At 43.2% G+C, this 16,450-nt stretch overlaps 1 protein-coding gene across 1 annotated transcript in view; it reads right to left on the reverse strand.

Moving 5' to 3' along the window:
• epb41a (erythrocyte membrane protein band 4.1a) overlaps positions 1–16,450 on the reverse strand; it is a 349,346-nt gene that overhangs the window by 37,920 nt on the left and 294,976 nt on the right. The window contains exon 19 of the mRNA XM_034160644.1: positions 6,080–6,186. Coding sequence (XP_034016535.1) covers positions 6,088–6,186 — 99 coding nt within the window. The 3' untranslated portion in view covers positions 6,080–6,087. The remainder of the gene's footprint in view (positions 1–6,079; positions 6,187–16,450) is intronic.

The raw sequence follows: 16,450 nt of genomic DNA on the forward strand, positions 1-16,450 counted from the left end.
GAGCGGAAGGTGTTCAAAGAAGTCAACCCCGACAGCTTCAACTCAGATTGGAGAACATTCCAATCAAAGGGAGCAGACATGAGGTATGCGAAAGCATAACATGTCATTCGAGTGCAGAGCATAACGGCTTTCAGATCTCCAAAGTAAACTGGATAAATGGGTTGGAACCAGCCCAATAAGAGTCTTGTAAATCAGAGTCATATGTGTATATAGCCTTACAATCAAAGAGGGCATGCCAGCTTTGGATTACAACTCATAGTGGTGGGAGAGACGGCTACAACCAGTGATGTCAAGGACTGCAGACAACTGGTTGAAGCACACATATACATGACTTTGCCATAGTCCAACAAGGGCAGGAATGTAGCAGTTATGAGAAGCTTCTGAGCTCTTAAAGAAAAACATGATTTATTTCTATAAAGGAAACCCAGGTTCACCCTTAATTAGGAGTTCAAGTGTTTAAGATGAACTTTGAAAGAAAGCGCTGTGTCAACAGTTAATCCCAAATACTTGTAACTGCTGACTAGCTCGAGAATATTACCTCGAGCAGTTATAACTGATGGTATATTCTCCAAAGAACAGGTGATTTTGAGAAAAACATTCTCCAGATGGTTCTGCATACAAAAGCGGACTGCAAAAATTCTAATGCCTGTGACACCGAGTTTGAACAACAATAGATTACAGTGTCGTCAGCATACAGATAATTTGGTAGGTTTGTACACAGGTCAGTAGTATAAATTGTGAAAAAAATAGGTCCTAAAACTGAGTGTTGAGGAACACCTTTTGTTACCTCAAGGAAGGTGGAATTAACGCTAGCCATCTGGACGCACTGCATCCTACTTGAGGGAGGTTATGGTCTAGTGGTTAAGCGTTGGGCATCAGACTAGAGAATCCTCGGTTCAAAAACCCAGCCAGACTGGAAACTCGCCCTTGGGCAAGGTCCTTAATCCTCTAGTTGCTCCTAGAGCAGCTTTTTTTTTTAAGATCAAACTTTTTTTAAGGGAATCGAACAAATGGCCTGCTTTAATGCAATGTTCATTAAAGTAATCTAACATGGCACATTTATCAGTCAGATTTGTAGAATCTTTGACCAGGAAATTGGGCAGCTCACTAAGAGACACAGCAGATGCAGATCTCACAACCTTCCAGAACTTTTTGGGATCTTTTAAATTTTCAGTGATTTTGGGTAAATAAAATTCAGATTTAGCCTCCTTAATTAAGAAGGTGCATTTGTTGTGGAGCTGATGAAAAGTTATCTAATCAGCCTCTGTTTTGGTTTTCTGTGCCTTGGACCAGGCATGGTCCTTTTCTTTTAACAGGTTTCCAATTTCAGAGCAGAACCAAGGATTGTTCTGCCCCTTAATTCTGAATTTATGCAGTGGAGCATGTTTATTATTTAGCTTCAAGACTTCATCATAGAAAAACTGCCAGGCCAACTCAATATCAGCCAGGAGAGATATTCAGTTCCACTCAATAACAGACAGATCATATAAGAAAGCCTGTTAACAAAAATGTTGAAAATCTCTTCATTAAAATGCATGGTTTGGTTTTGGAGAGTTTGGTGTTCCTAACTACTGCAGTCACACAATGGTCACTCAAATCGTTCCCAAAAACCTCAACATCAGAATAATTGTGTGTGCATTTGTTATTCTTAAATCGAGGAGCGACGATCTAGAGGGATGTTTGATATTGGGCCGAGTTGGACTGTCTATTAATTGATTTAAATTCAGTGAGCCACAGATAGAGTTTAGGCTGTCTGAGGCTGAAGACAACCAATCAAGGTTTAGGTCCCCCACTGGCACTAGCTCACCAGGGTTTAGCCCTGAAATACAATTATTTAAAGAATTTAGAGCCTCGCAGTCGGCTGAGGGGGGCCTGTAAAAGCCCATGACTGTGAGGGAATGTCTCTGCTGGAATTCAAGTTTCAATGCCAGAAATTCAAACTGTTTGCTAATAGATACAGAGGAGAGGATGAGGATTAAACTCGTTTTTTATATAAATGGCTACACCTCTACCTTTCTTGGGACAACCATAATGGAAAACATTGTAGTTGTTGATAGCAATATCGTAATCCGAGACTGATTTACTCAACCAGGTTTCGGACAACACAAGGATATCAGGTTCCGTTGTTTGTATCCAGAGTCGTATTGAATCAGTTTTAGGAAGCAGGCATCCTGACATTTAAATGTGAGATGCCAAGGCCTGATCTGGCTCTGAAACTATCAGGGATGTTGATATTTTTCAGAGAGAGCAAGGGACCTGGGTAAGGCTGTACAATGCCAGACAACAGAGGAAGTAGCATAAAACATTTCCTCTTTACATTAATAACTGAGCCGTTGTTATCCATGACAGAGATTTTTAGCTCAATGACTGAATTTTCTGTGTGTATAAAGCTGCTCTGCAAGACTAATCTACACATCAGAGAAAGAAGATTTAATCGATTTAATCCTGGCAGATGGTAGGACAACAGTTGATGTGAAATCAATTTACCAGCAGCTGATAATGATCAGGTACAAGTCCCTAAGCTGGAAAAATCGAAAGATGTGTGGGCGATGTGCCTCTGCATCCCACCACCACAGTTCAACAGTACTGACCCATGCAACACACATGAGAATACAAGGGATAATACAAGGATTAGATTCATTGTTACCATAATTACTGGACTATTGAGCGCATCTGAATATAAGCCGCACCCATCAATTTTAAAAATAAAAAAAAAATTGTACATATATAGGCAGCACTTGTCTATAAGCCGCAGGTGTCCACGTTGAAACATGAGATATTTCCACAGAAAGATTTATTTATTTATTCTTTTAATTAAATACATATCGGTAACATACACAAGCACGTACCGTAAATGCTTTTTCCGAAGATGTAACATGCCATTATTGATGAGCACAGCATGAAGCGCATGCACAGTATCGTGCAGCATTTCCGCTCCACACGGAGGGAAAACTGAGCAATTTGAACATTATTTTATTTCATTTTGTTTTCTTTGTGGATCATGAGATAATTCCATCGCATGCAGACAGAATCGCCTGATGTCTGTGGTAACTGAGACGTTAATGAATGAGGTGCTGCCGTCCTGTGACTCTTTCAACTTGGCGCAAACAGCGACCCATAGGGGGAAAGGATCGAGACTCCGTGGACAGCACCACAGACACCCAACCAAAGGATTACACCTGTAGCAGACTGAGCCGGTCTCACGTCGGCCAGGACAGGCACACCAAGCGCTGCAACTCAGCCACCTGATGGACAACCTCACGTGCAGAAACCGTGATCTGACGGAGGAACTGTGGCGCAAAGTGCCAGTGTCACAGGACCATTCTTCAGCCACGAGAAGGGATTAAAGTATTTTCAGACGTCGTTTTCCAAAATCAGGAGGTTATATGTGGATAATTTTTCTTCAGGATGTGATGAATCCCACTGAAATGAACAGGTAAGACTTTATATTTAGATTGTGTGTGAATTTACTCTGCATGAGGACTATGGCTTTCAGCCAATCAATGGACAGCATTAATGGACGTATTAAGACTTATGAGTAAATTATAAGAAAGCCTGTAAAAATCAATAAATTAGGTGTATCATTGTTTAAGCCGCAGTGTTCAAAGTGTATAAAAAAGTAGCTGCTTATAGTCTGGAATTGATGGTACTACTGTTACTGTCTGCAAAGTATAAATTAAGCAAGAGAAACAACACAAAGACATTTGGAGCGCAGCTAATGGCTATCTTAGCTGTTTTTCGGATCATCCCCGGTGACCAGCATCCGACAGTGTCACCAATGGCCAGGAGCAGCAGCTACAGCGGTTACTAGTAACTCTAGCAGCAAGTGAGCTAGCACCTTCTAGCGAGCTCAAAGGCTCCTGCAGCTAGCAAGCTAGCAGGCTTTAGCAGCGAGTGGCGCTAGCAGGCCTCGACAACTCCAGCAGTAAGCAGTTTCAGTGGCAGCTAGCAGCTCCAGGGGCAAGTGGGCTAGTGGGTCTCGATGACTCCAGTGGTAGGGGCGACAACGGCAACTACATTGACAAGTGGGCCAGTGGGCCGCAACAACTACAGCAGTAACAGCTACTAAGGCAGTTCGTAGCTCCAGCAACAAGTGGGCCAACGGGCCTCGATGACTCCAGAGGTAGCGGCTACAGTGGCAGCTAGAAGCTTCAGCGAGAAGTTGGCCACCGGGCCACGACGACTCCAGTGGTAGGGGCTACAATGGCAGCTAGCAGATCCAGCAGCGAGTGGGCCGGCGGGCTTTGACGGCCTTACATTGCTGTAAAGCCTTCAACCTTACATTACAGTGGAAGCCAGAAACTTTGGTAGCCAGCGGGCTGCTGGCAGGGCAACAGGCAGTGAGATCTCCTCAGTCGGCAAAGGCTTCAGCTGTCAGCAGCCATGGCAGTGGGGGTCCTTGCGGACAGCAGCCCTCAGACACCAGCAGTTAGAACTCCCAATGGGTCCACAGACAGAACCCTAAGGGCGCTGCAGGAACGACAGACAGTGGATGAGCTGGGAGCTTGTAGGCACAAGCCCAGAAGGATTCTCGGCTAGGTAACCCTGGCTAGCTAACCTGTGGTTTGAGAAATGTTAAAAAGATTTTTAAAAGACCAGTTAAAACGTGCTGATAATTTGGTGTGGTTATATAACAACCTCTAAACACTTAGAACCCAGAATAACCTCAGAGTTAAACCCCTAAAACCCAGTTAAAATGACCAAGACGGAGACTAAAATAAACGTGGACGTGTGCTTGTGGCCATCTCGGGAAAAAGTAATATTACATAAGATAAGATAATCCTTTAATAGTCCCATGATGGGTAAATTTGCAATGATACAGCAGCACAGAGACAGTCACAGAACAGCAGTGCAAGTATGCAAAAATAAGGTAGAAGAAAAACAACTACCAAAATACGGAAGTCAACTTCTGTGCGGAATAACAATATATACATTAGAATTGTCATGCTGCCTTGGTTTCTGCTCTCTCCCCTTCCCTGTGTTTGCAGGCGGCTGCAGCACGGAGCTGAGTTGACTCACCTGTTCACAATCATCGTCACCTGTTAAATTCTCCGGTCCTGCCTCTACACATTCGCCAGAAACTCAGCTTGGCCTACGTGGTACCTGGCCTCAGTCCTCTGCTGCTCTGTGGTGCTGTTTGCATATTTCTGACTCTGAGTTACAATCTGGTTTTGACATTCTGTTTTCTTACGTCTCCAGCACTCCTGCCTCTTGTCAGCACTATAGCGGGCGCTTGGTCCTGGTTCTGCAGCATCTACCACCTGGTCCAGGAACTGACTCCACTACCATCCTGTCCAAGCCAGTATCTCCCTGCTCCAGCGATTCTGTGCACATTTGTTACATTACCAAATACCTCTGGTTGTATACAATAAATTGTTACCTTTGTTCATCATCCTGCTTCCCTGCATTTTGGGTCTGATTCATAACAGGAGTTTCCTGCCACAACATGTACTCAATGGGAGCAGATCTGGTTTACAAGGCCCTCAGCTCACAGGGAACCTTGTTAGGATCAGCAACAACAACTGGAAACCCTAGCTGAACAACAACAGGCCTTGGCCGCCAAGTATCATAATTATGCCCTCAGCTATCTACACTTACAGATCGGTTAGCTCACTGCATTGCACGGGTGACTGCACATCCCACAGGCAAATCCCGGCTCTACAACCTGTTGCGTCCGGAGAGGGAATCGATGAAGCAATACATGCGAGACTCCCTGGCCACAGATCTCATTTGCTGTCATCTTCTCCATTAGGGCAGGCTTCTTTTTCATTGGGAAGAAGGACGGGGACAGGGGGGGAAGCTGGAGTGTGACTTTGTGTTTTTCTGTTTGATGGAGGCCTTTCCAGCTTAAACTGCTCGAGGGATTCAAATAATGTCTCATTTTCTTACAGGAAAATTCCTGTTAGATGATAACAAATGTTTTTATAAGTGAAAGTCTGTGATCACTCCATGGTGAAGGAACACAACCCGTAAACGAATGAGAGCAGCATTTCAGAGTTCACGCACATTTCATGGTTTGTTGGTGTTGAACCAGGAGCCGGATGGGGAGAGCTGAGCGACACTCTGTGTGTGTACTCACTGTCCATCTTAGTCTGGGCTGATCTCAGTTTCTTGGTGCACAATCACTTTGGTCACAGACATATCTGGGTGCTGCTCTTTTGCCTCCTTAATGGCTTGAGCCAAAGCCTGAAAGTAAATCAACAACAAACAAGTATGAAATATGAGAAATTACAGCTGAATATCTGTCCTTCCCGATGTGGGCTTGGAAGACGGATCAAGTTGAGCTGGAATGCAACTACATTAAATATGAGTCATTTGAGAGATGACTAACCTGTGGAAAACATTTAGTTTATTTTCATAGGATGCTTGTTTACGTTTTATATTTCAGCACATGGTCACATCAGAAGTAATGGACAACCAAGATATTTCAGCATAACAGGCAGAATGGTGAGCAAGCGGTTTGTGTGCTTGTTTCCAGAGTGGAAGTTTTAATGCAATTCAGTTTATTTACAGTAGTGTTCAGAATAATAGTAGTGCTATGTGACTAAAAAGATTAATCCAGGTTTTGACTATATTTCTTATTGTTACATGGGAAACAAGGTACCAGTAGATACAGTAGATTCTCACAAATCCAACAAGACCAAGCATTCATGATATGCACACTCTTAAGGCTATGAAATTGGGCTATTAGTAAAAAAAAAAGTAGAAAAGGGGGTGTTCACAATAATAGTAGTGTGGCATTCAGTCAGTGAGTTCGTCAATTTTGTGGAACAAACAGGTGTGAATCAGGTGTCCCCTATTTAAGGATGAAACCAGCACCTGTTGAACATGCTTTTCTCTTTGAAAACCTGAGGAAAAAGGGAAGTTCAAGACAATGTTCAGAAGAACAGCGTAGTTTGATTAAAATGTTGATTGGAGAGGGAAAAACACGCAGGTGCAAAAAATTATAGGCTGTTCATCTACAATGATCTCCAATGCTTTAAAATGGACCAAAAAAAAAAAAAAAACAGAGATGCTTGGAAGAAAACAGAAAACAACCATCAAAATGGATAGAAGAATAACCAGAAGGGCAAAGGCTCAAACATTGATCAGCTCCAGGATGATCAAAGACAGTCTGGAGTTACCTGTAAGTGCTGTGACAGTTAGAAGACGCCTGTGTGAAGCTAATTTATTTGCAAGAGTCCCCTGCAAAGTCCCTCTGTTAAATAAAAGACGTGCAGAAGAGGCTACAATTTGCCAAAGAACACATCAAGTGGCCTAAAGAGAAATTGAGGAATATTTTATGGACTGATGAGAGTAAAATTGTTCTTTTTGGGTCCAAGGGCCGCAGACAGTTTGTGAGACGACATCCAAACTCTGAATTCAAGCCACAGTTCACAGTGAAGACAGTGAAGCATGGTGGTGCAAGCATCATGATATGGGCATGTTTCTCCTACTATGGTGTTGGGCCTATATATCGCATACCAGGTATCATGGATCAGTTTGGATATGTCAAAATACTTGAAGAGGTCATGTTGCCTTATGCTGAAGAGGACATGCCCTTGAAATGGGTGTTTCAACAAGACAATGACCCCAAGCACACTAGTAAAAGAGCAAAATCTTGGTTCCAAACCAACAAAATTAATGCCTCGCAGATGTGAGGAAATCATGAAAAACTGTGGTGATACAACTAAATACTAATTAGTGATTCACAGTATTGCTAAAAAAGCAGTTTGAACATAATAGTTTTGGGTTTGTAGTGTCAACAGCAGATGCTACTATTATTGTGAACACCCCCTTTTCTACTTTTTTTTACTAATAGCCCAATTTCATAGCCTTAAGAGTGTGCATATCATGAATGCTTGGTCTTGTTGGATTTGTGAGAATCCACTGAATTTACTGGTACCTTGTTTCCCATGTAACAATAAGAAATATACTCAAAACCTGGATTAATCTTTTTAGTCACATAGCACTACTATTATTCTGAACACTACTGTATATAACACCAAACTGCAACATAGGCTTGCCCCAAGGTAGTTCACAAGGGTAAACTCTAACCTTACCAACCTCTCAGAGCAAGCATGTAGCTAACAGTGGTCAGGAAAAACTACCTCAGGCCTTTTTTTTTTGAGGAATAAACCTCAATCAGACCAGACCCAGAGAGATGGCCCACTGCTGAAGCCAAACTAACAATCACAAAGAATAACTAAACAAAGTACAACAAAGAATTGTGAACCATACAAAACAAGAAAAAAAAAAAAAAAACATTCCATTTGCAGTTCATTAGCTGCTATTGTCAAAAAAGGGACAGAAAAATATTGCATGAATGTTTGAATGGTGATTGGTCCATTTTTTTCCTCAGTAAGGATGCATTGTCAGTTAGGAACTAACAGCACACAAAACACTTTCTAAGCAGCGTGTAGCGCCATGGCCTCGATTCGCCCTGATTAAATAAAATATATTAATCCTCTCTCAACCACAAAAACCCACTGGAGACAGAGACTGCATTTCCACCCCCAGTTGAGAAATTCCTAAGTCATCTGGAGATCTTCAGATAAGTCTGGAGATGTCCCCTGATGGTCCACCACTGCTTCGCAGAGAGGAAAACAAAGCTTTAATTCAAAGTTCTTCAAAGGGAAGCCCTCATCTTTTATCGGGTAAACTCCGGTCATTATGAATTACATGACATTATAATTGCTTCACGTCAGAATCTGAGCTTCTCCAGACCAGGAAAACCCAAACTTTATGATCAAACTAAGGCAGGAACCTCTCAAGACTGCAAAACGTCCCCCACGACAAGATGGGGCCATAAATCTTTGAGTCTTCACGACCAACTACTTTCTTTGTTTAAAGCAAAGGAAAAGACCTTTGGTTTGAAATAAAAATTTAGATCAGTATTTCTTTAATTTATACCTAAAGACTTATAATGTTGTTTGCATTTATTATTCACACAAAGTGCTTTGCATGTAATCATTCCAGTTTATTTATATGTGCTCCTTGCAACTGATGTAAGTGAATCTTCCTGCATTATCTAAAATGTTGATGTTGAAGTACTCTGTTTAGCCAAAGGATGTGTCTGACTAGTAATAATGTGTGGCCATTTGGATGTTTTAGGACAAATAGTTGCCAAAATAGTTAATGTGTTTAAATAGTTGAATCATTTCTGTCTGCCCTCTTCTGAGGACATGAGGTTTTCTGTGAGATTACACACCCTAAATGGGTGGAGTTTGGTGATGTCAGTCCCCCTTTAAAAGTTAGAACAGAGTCTTGCCTCTGTCTCCTTTCCACCTGCTCCATGCTCTTTTCTGCTTTCTTCTTTGTAAACGTTTACATTTTCTTTTTGGACCAAGGCCTCATTGCTAAGCTAGGCTAAGCTACCACGTGGCATTCATTCATTCTTTACTTTTAGACAAACTTAAAGTTTTAACCTGACGCTTTAAGGTGCATCAAGTCTTTTGAATTTTTTAAGAGAACCTCCGAGCTGAGCTTTTCAAATTAAGAACGAATTTACAGAAAAAGCGACTTTTCCTTTTTCATTATAATTTTCAACGCTCTTAAAGTTTATTTTTTTTCTAAATTCACAAAGATTTTTAATCTGGTTCAAACAAACCTTTTTAAAAAGCTACTAGGAACCATTTTCAACAAACACCTTCTACCTCTGGGTTCCTGCAAGCTGACAACGGAGCTGATTTCAAACCAGCAGCCAACCGCTGGCAAAGCCAGCCAACACAAGCCCTGGGATCACTCGGGGACACCTCTGGTTAACCCCTCCGACCCAGGTGAGCTCACGCTGCCCAGAGCAGAAATATAGACGACGGATGAACGGAACCAACCCTCCAACAGCAGCTAATTGATCCAGTCCAGGCTCCATGAAAAAAGTTTGTTATTAATGGATACATATTTTTCATCACTGTCTATAAAATGCCAGTCAAATGTTCATTTCTTGTATAAATTGTAAATAAATTGTAAATAATTCTGCCGTGGTCATTTGTGTACAGAAGGAAACTCTTGGTCAACCGTATCATGAGAATTCAGACTTCAGATCAGACATTGATTAAATTAAGTCGAGACGGATTAATTCATTTGAGACTGATTAATTAATGTTTAAATTATAGTACCTATGCTATATAAAAATAATAGGTGGTGCCCCACATTAATACTTAAATAATAAGTATTAAACCCTAAATAAATGATTTTGGTGACCCGTTATATTGGGCCTAGTCCAATCTAATTCAATTTGGGAGTTTAACTACTTATTCACTATAAATTGCTACATGCCTCTGGTTCCCCGTGTGTGGGCAATTCAGTAAATAAATTATTATTATCATTAAAAATCATTACATTATTAATGGTGCTCCAGTGTGGAGGCATAAAGATTAAATGAATACATTACAAGCGTAACAGACAGAATACAAATGTGGTTGCCGACAGCTTGCCCTTTGCTTCACTAACAGACACAGAATTGATGAGACTAAGACCTGCTCCATTGTTAATGCCTTAATTAAGAATTAAGAAGGAGATGAAAATGGTTCAGTGTAACAATGACATGTCTAAAGTCATGCAGGTTATGTGAATTGGAAACTTTATAACTTTCAGGAGCTTCCTTGTAAACAAGATCTCGATCTCAATGGGACTAACCTGGTTAAATAAAGGTTCAGATAAATTAATGTTAGTCATACCAAAAAGAAAACAGATGGGTCACTCCAGAGAATCAGACTGTTTTATCTCAGCAGGTAGATTGTTCCACACAACAGGTGCACAGTAAGAGAAAGCTGTATGGCCTGTTGACTTCTTTTTACCTTGCAGACAAAGTAATCCTGTGTCCTGAGAACACAGAACCCGGGCCGGTACATAAGGTTTAATTAGGTCAGTCATACAGGGAGGCGCTAGGCCATGAAGGATTTGGTATATTAACAAGAAAATAGGGCTGCATGATTATGCATGATATTTTTTGAACATCACCATCGCCATGTGCACATGTAATTGCTACATTAAGAGGACTTGCGAGGTGGCATAAATAAATAAAGCACACATTTGCCAGGTGATAAGGGTAAAAATCTGCTTTCATTTTTCATGACTAACCGGAAAAAAAGCATTGAATGATGTGTTTGAGGCATTGGATTCAAAAAGTTTTGTGTTGCATTGTTTCTTGATCTTTCAAAGGCATTTGATACTGTGGACCACATTCTCTTGTTAGAAACTCACTACAAAAATGGTATCTCCACATATGCTGTCTCTTTGTTTGTAGATTACTTGGCAAGTAGGACACAGTTCGTTCAGCTGACTGCTGTTATTTTCATCTTCCTGTTGTGTGTTGGAGGGTGTGGCTGGATGTTTTGGTGTTCTTTTCTTTTCTTTGCTCCTCAGGTGGCATGGAAACTGATTTGTCTGTGGAGAAGGTGCTGGCTGAAGAATCCTCACCCTCATCAACATCATGTGAAGCACCTGTGACTGGTGCTCACATGCAACCTTAAAGACTTTCAGCTGAAGCAGATAATTGGATGGCGTTCTGCTTTTAAGGCATGTGTGATTCAAGCAGAACTGCCGGGAACTCGACCTTGTGATGTTCGTTTGTGAGACGCTGAGGACCGCGCCTGGGTTTGACACATCGAGCCCGTGAAGCAAGGAAGGGTGAGGACACATGCTGTCAGCACACATTAAAGGTAATTAAGTGTTTGACTAACTGTTGATAGTAACTTGGTGTTTTGTTACACAGTATACTTGAATTGTGATGAGAATTGTGCAGTTTGCTTCTCACTGCTGTGGCGTGCGGATAATTGATCCTCCACCTGTTATGAGAAGCTGCTCATTTGCATAAAGTTAAAAAAGATACAGACCTGAATGTGTTGCTGATAGCGTGTGTCTTTTGAAAGATATTGTTGTAACTGCTGACTTACCTCACCTCTTCTTTGCTTCACAGAGAGTCAGTTTGTCGTGTCCACCTGGGGGGGTGTTTGTCTGGTGGTAGTGGGTCCAGGAGCGCCGGACTTCTCTCCTTGCGGGCGCTGGAGAGCGTGCCAGCAGTCACTCCTCCAGAAGGACATTGGTTTAGGTTTTGTACATTTTATTTAGGCACAGGTGAAAAATAAATTGTTTTTGTTGTTGGAACCGCTTTCTGGTTATTTTTAGCGCTGGGTTCTGTCTGACGCAGGTTCGCTCCTCAATCCGCGTCGACACATAACAGTAGTTCCCGGCCATTCCATAATGGACCCAGCGGCAGAAGCGGTTCCTTTTGTCGAAAAAGTTCAAGAACACTTGGAGAACATACGGGAGCAATTACAGCATCTCGTGAACCAAATTAAACAAACAGACGCCCGTGTTACGGAGCTTGCAGCGCAAGCCGTTCTGCTTCCTGCGGCACTATCGATACCGGTGCCAATAACTCCGTCACCCACAGGTTGGAATGCCGCAGTTTTACGAGGCGTATTTGTAGATGGGTTGGGTGAGTCATTGAAAGACAAGCTGGTAGTCCGTGACGAGCCAAACGAATTAGATGAGCTAATATCGTTGGTGATTCGTCTAGATGATCGGATGAAGGAGTGTGGACGCAAGAGAGGACGCCCATCAGAGCGGGTTTTTTCGTCTCGGGGCTTTCCCCGACACAGATCTGGGCCGCCTCTTCTTTGCCCCACTGAGGCTCCTCCGACTGGACCTCTGGCTCCTCCTGTTGACGAGCCCATGCAGCTCGGACGAGCAGAGATTACTGTATTGCCCCGACATGTAAACGTCAAGAGAAATAATGGTGACGTGTCTCCAAGTGTTCCGGGACAGGCAACATAACACACATAAAAAAAAAAAAAAAAAAAAAAAAATCTAGCACGGGTAAATGTTTTTTCCTTAAATAGGGGTTATAATTGTATGGGGAGTCAGAGGCGTATCTGGTGGAGTGACTGTTAGGCGGTTGGAAGTCCGCCTGAGCTCACGTCATTATTAATTTTTTATGTTTTTTTGGTATTTTCTGTTTGGGTTGTTGGGTCGTTTTATTTTGTTGTTTTTTATTTCTCTACATCCCTAACCCCAACCTCACTTGCCCCAAGACCGTTTGTCTTGTGGGTGGTGGGGTGGTGCAGGTTGGTCACGCTGAGCATTCTCAGAAGACCTCTGCACCTAGGGGGGGGGGGTGTTAGAGGCGTTTTTATTGGTTTGGTTAGGGCCCGGTTCCACTCCAGCCTCGGTGAGCCTTTGTACCGTTCGTCATTGGTGTTGCCGGGGTGTGGTGCAGCGGAGACTTACCTCAGTCGGAGGGGTGGGCCGATCTGTTGCCGTTCGCCATTTCGGTAGTTCCACCCCTCCCGAGAGGCTGGGGTATGGTCGAGTTGGGGCACCAGACGTATTTCCGGTTCTCTGCTGCGCCTTGGGGTTGGAGCTGGGTTAGTTTTTTTCTGTTCCCTTCTCCGGCTTGATATTTTGAGCCGTTCGCCAAAATTGAGCCGCCGAAGGCTCTGGGAGGGACCTGGGGTCTTTCGAGGTGCCGGGGAGGGTAACAGGGTTTACAGTCGTTTTATATCCCCCCGGGGTTGTTTTTGGTAGTCCTCCGGGGGTTGATGTTTTCTGTTCTGTTTCCTTCCGGGTTCCACCTCCAGGGTTGATGGGACGGTCCTCTGGGGGGGAATTGGCTTGGGGCCAACTGGCCAAGTGTGACCGGGTCTGGGGTTCCGGGGTTGTGGGGAGGGTACCTCCTGGGGTTGATGGTACGGTCCCCTGGGGGGCGCCGTTTTGCTCCATGTATACCTGGGGACCTGTGTGGGATCATGGTTCTGGCTGTTCCTCCTGGAACAGGCGATGAAGGCCTTCTGGGGGGGGTTGGACTCTGCAGGTCATTCTGGGGGGGTTGTTTGTTATTTTTCTTTTATGCATTTCTGTTTGTATTGTGTTTGTGGGGCTGTGTTGGGTTTTGGCGTTTGGGAGTTTTTCTTTTCTTCCCGGGGTTTGATGGGACGGTCCCCTGGGGAGGTTTTTGGGTGGGTTTTATGTTTTTTTTCTGTGTGTTGGAGTGTATTGGGGTATGTTTTGGGGCTTTTGTTGATTCCAGCCGGCCTTCCAGCTGCGGTGCCTGTCCTGCTGTCTGTGGTGGACCTTGTGAGCGTGGTGCTGTCTACTTCCTGATGTGGACCCCGGAGGGAGGTGCTGTTCTCGGGCCTGGTCTGTTCGGTCGCCGGGAGGCTTCCCATTGATGGGGGGGTACTGTTGTATGTTGGGGGGTGTGGCTGGATGTTTTGGTGTTCTTTTCTTTTCTTTGCTCCTCAGGTGGCATGGAAACTGATTTGTCTGTGGAGAAGGTGCTGGCTGAAGAATCCTCACCCTCATCAACATCATGTGAAGCACCTGTGACTGGTGCTCACATGCAACCTTAAAGACTTTCAGCTGAAGCAGATAATTGGATGGCGTTCTGCTTTTAAGGCATGTGTGATTCAAGCAGAACTGCCGGGAACTCGACCTTGTGATGTTCGTTTGTGAGACGCTGAGGACCGCACCTGGGTTTGACACATCGAGCCCGTGAAGCAAGGAAGGGTGAGGACACATGCTGTCAGCACACATTAAAGGTAATTAAGTGTTTGACTAATTGTTGATAGTAACTTGGTGTTTTGATACACAGTATACTTGAATTGTGATGAGAATTGTGCAGTTTGCTTCTCACTGCTGTGGCGTGCGGATAATTGATCCTCCACCTGTTATGAGAAGCTGCTCATTTGCATAAAGTTAAAACAGATACAGACCTGAATGTGTTGCTGATAGCGTGTGTCTTTTGAAAGATATTGTTGTAACTGCTGACTTACCTCACCTCTTCTTTGCTTCACAGAGAGTCAGTTTGTCGTGTCCACCTGGGGGGGTGTTTGTCTGGTGGTAGTGGGTCCAGGAGCGCCGGACTTCTCTCCTTGCGGGCGCTGGAGAGCGTGCCAGCAGTCACTCCTCCAGAAGGATGTTGGTTTTGTACATTTTATTTAGGCACAGGTGAAAAATAAATTGTTTTTGTTGGAACCGCTTTCTGGTTATTTTTAGCGCTGGGTTCTGTCTGACGCAGGTTCGCTCCTCAATCCGCGTCGACACATAACACTTCCTTGAGGTCACAAAAGGTGATCCTCGAGGCTCAGTTTTAGGACCTATTGTGTTAATAGTTTACATTACTGATCTGTGTGCAAACATGCCAAATGCATTCTATCATCTTTATGCAGATAACACTCTAATTTATTGTTGTCCAAACTCAATTACACATGCATTTGAATTTTTCAGTTCACGTTTGATGTACTGCAGAGCAATCTGGAGAATTTGTATCTCATGCTCGAACTGAAATGTAAAAGAAAGCTTTTCTGCTCCCTCTGCTTGGAATGCCCTCCAAACTGAAATGCAACTGTCAGGGTTGATTTCTCTGAACGCTTTCCACTCTATTTTAAGAAACCGACAATGGAACATTTTTGAACGCTGCCTGTGTTTTAAAGCTTAAACTGTCTTTATTAACTTATATATCATGAGTGAAATGATTGTGTTTTATTTGTTAATTGCTTGTATTTTATATATTTTAATGGTGATCCTGACGTTGTTTAGTTGTCTATTATGACGCGTGCTGCTGCCTTTATTGGCCAGGTCACCTTTGTAAAAGAGGTCATGATCAATCAATCAATCAATCAATCAATCAATTTTTTTATATAGCGCCAAATCACAACAAACAGTTGCCCCAAGGCGCTTTATATTGTAAGGCAAGGCCATACAATAATTATGTAAAACCCCAACGGTCAAAACGACCCCCTGTGAGCAAGCACTTGGCTACAGTGGGAAGGAAAAACTCCCTTTTAACAGGAAGAAACCTCCAGCAGAACCAGGCTCAGGGAGGGGCAGTCTTCTGCTGGGACTGGTTGGGGCTGAGGGAGAGAACCAGGAAAAAGACATGCTGTGGAGGGGAGCAGAGATCGATCACTAATGATTAAATGCAGAGTGGTGCATACAGAGCAAAAAGAGAAAGAAACAATGCATCATGGGAACCCCCCAGCAGTCTACGTCTATAGCAGCATAACTAAGGGATGGTTCAGGGTCACCTGAACCAGCCCTAACTATAAGCTTTAGCAAAAAGGAAAGTTTTAAGCCTAATCTTAAAAGTAGAGAGGGTGTCTGTCTCCCTGATCTGAATTGGGAGCTGGTTCCACAGGAGAGGAGCCTGAAAGCTGAAGGCTCTGCCTCCCATTCTACTCTTACAAACCCTAGGAACTACAAGTAAGCCTGCAGTCTGAGAGCGAAGCGCTCTATTGGGGTGATATGGTATTACGAGGTCCCTAAGATAAGATGGGACCTGATTATTCAAAACCTTATAAGTAAGAAGAAGAATTTTAAATTCTATTCTAGAATTAACAGGAAGCCAATGAAGAGAGGCCAATATGGGTGAGATATGCTCTCTCCTTCTAGTCCCTGTCAGTACTCTAGCTGCAGCATTTTGAATTAACTGAAGGCTTTTTAGGGAACTTTTAGGACAACCTGATAA

Source organism: Thalassophryne amazonica, chromosome 20 (assembly GCF_902500255.1).
Source record: "Thalassophryne amazonica chromosome 20, fThaAma1.1, whole genome shotgun sequence".
Classification (NCBI taxonomy): Eukaryota; Metazoa; Chordata; class Actinopteri; order Batrachoidiformes; family Batrachoididae; genus Thalassophryne; species Thalassophryne amazonica.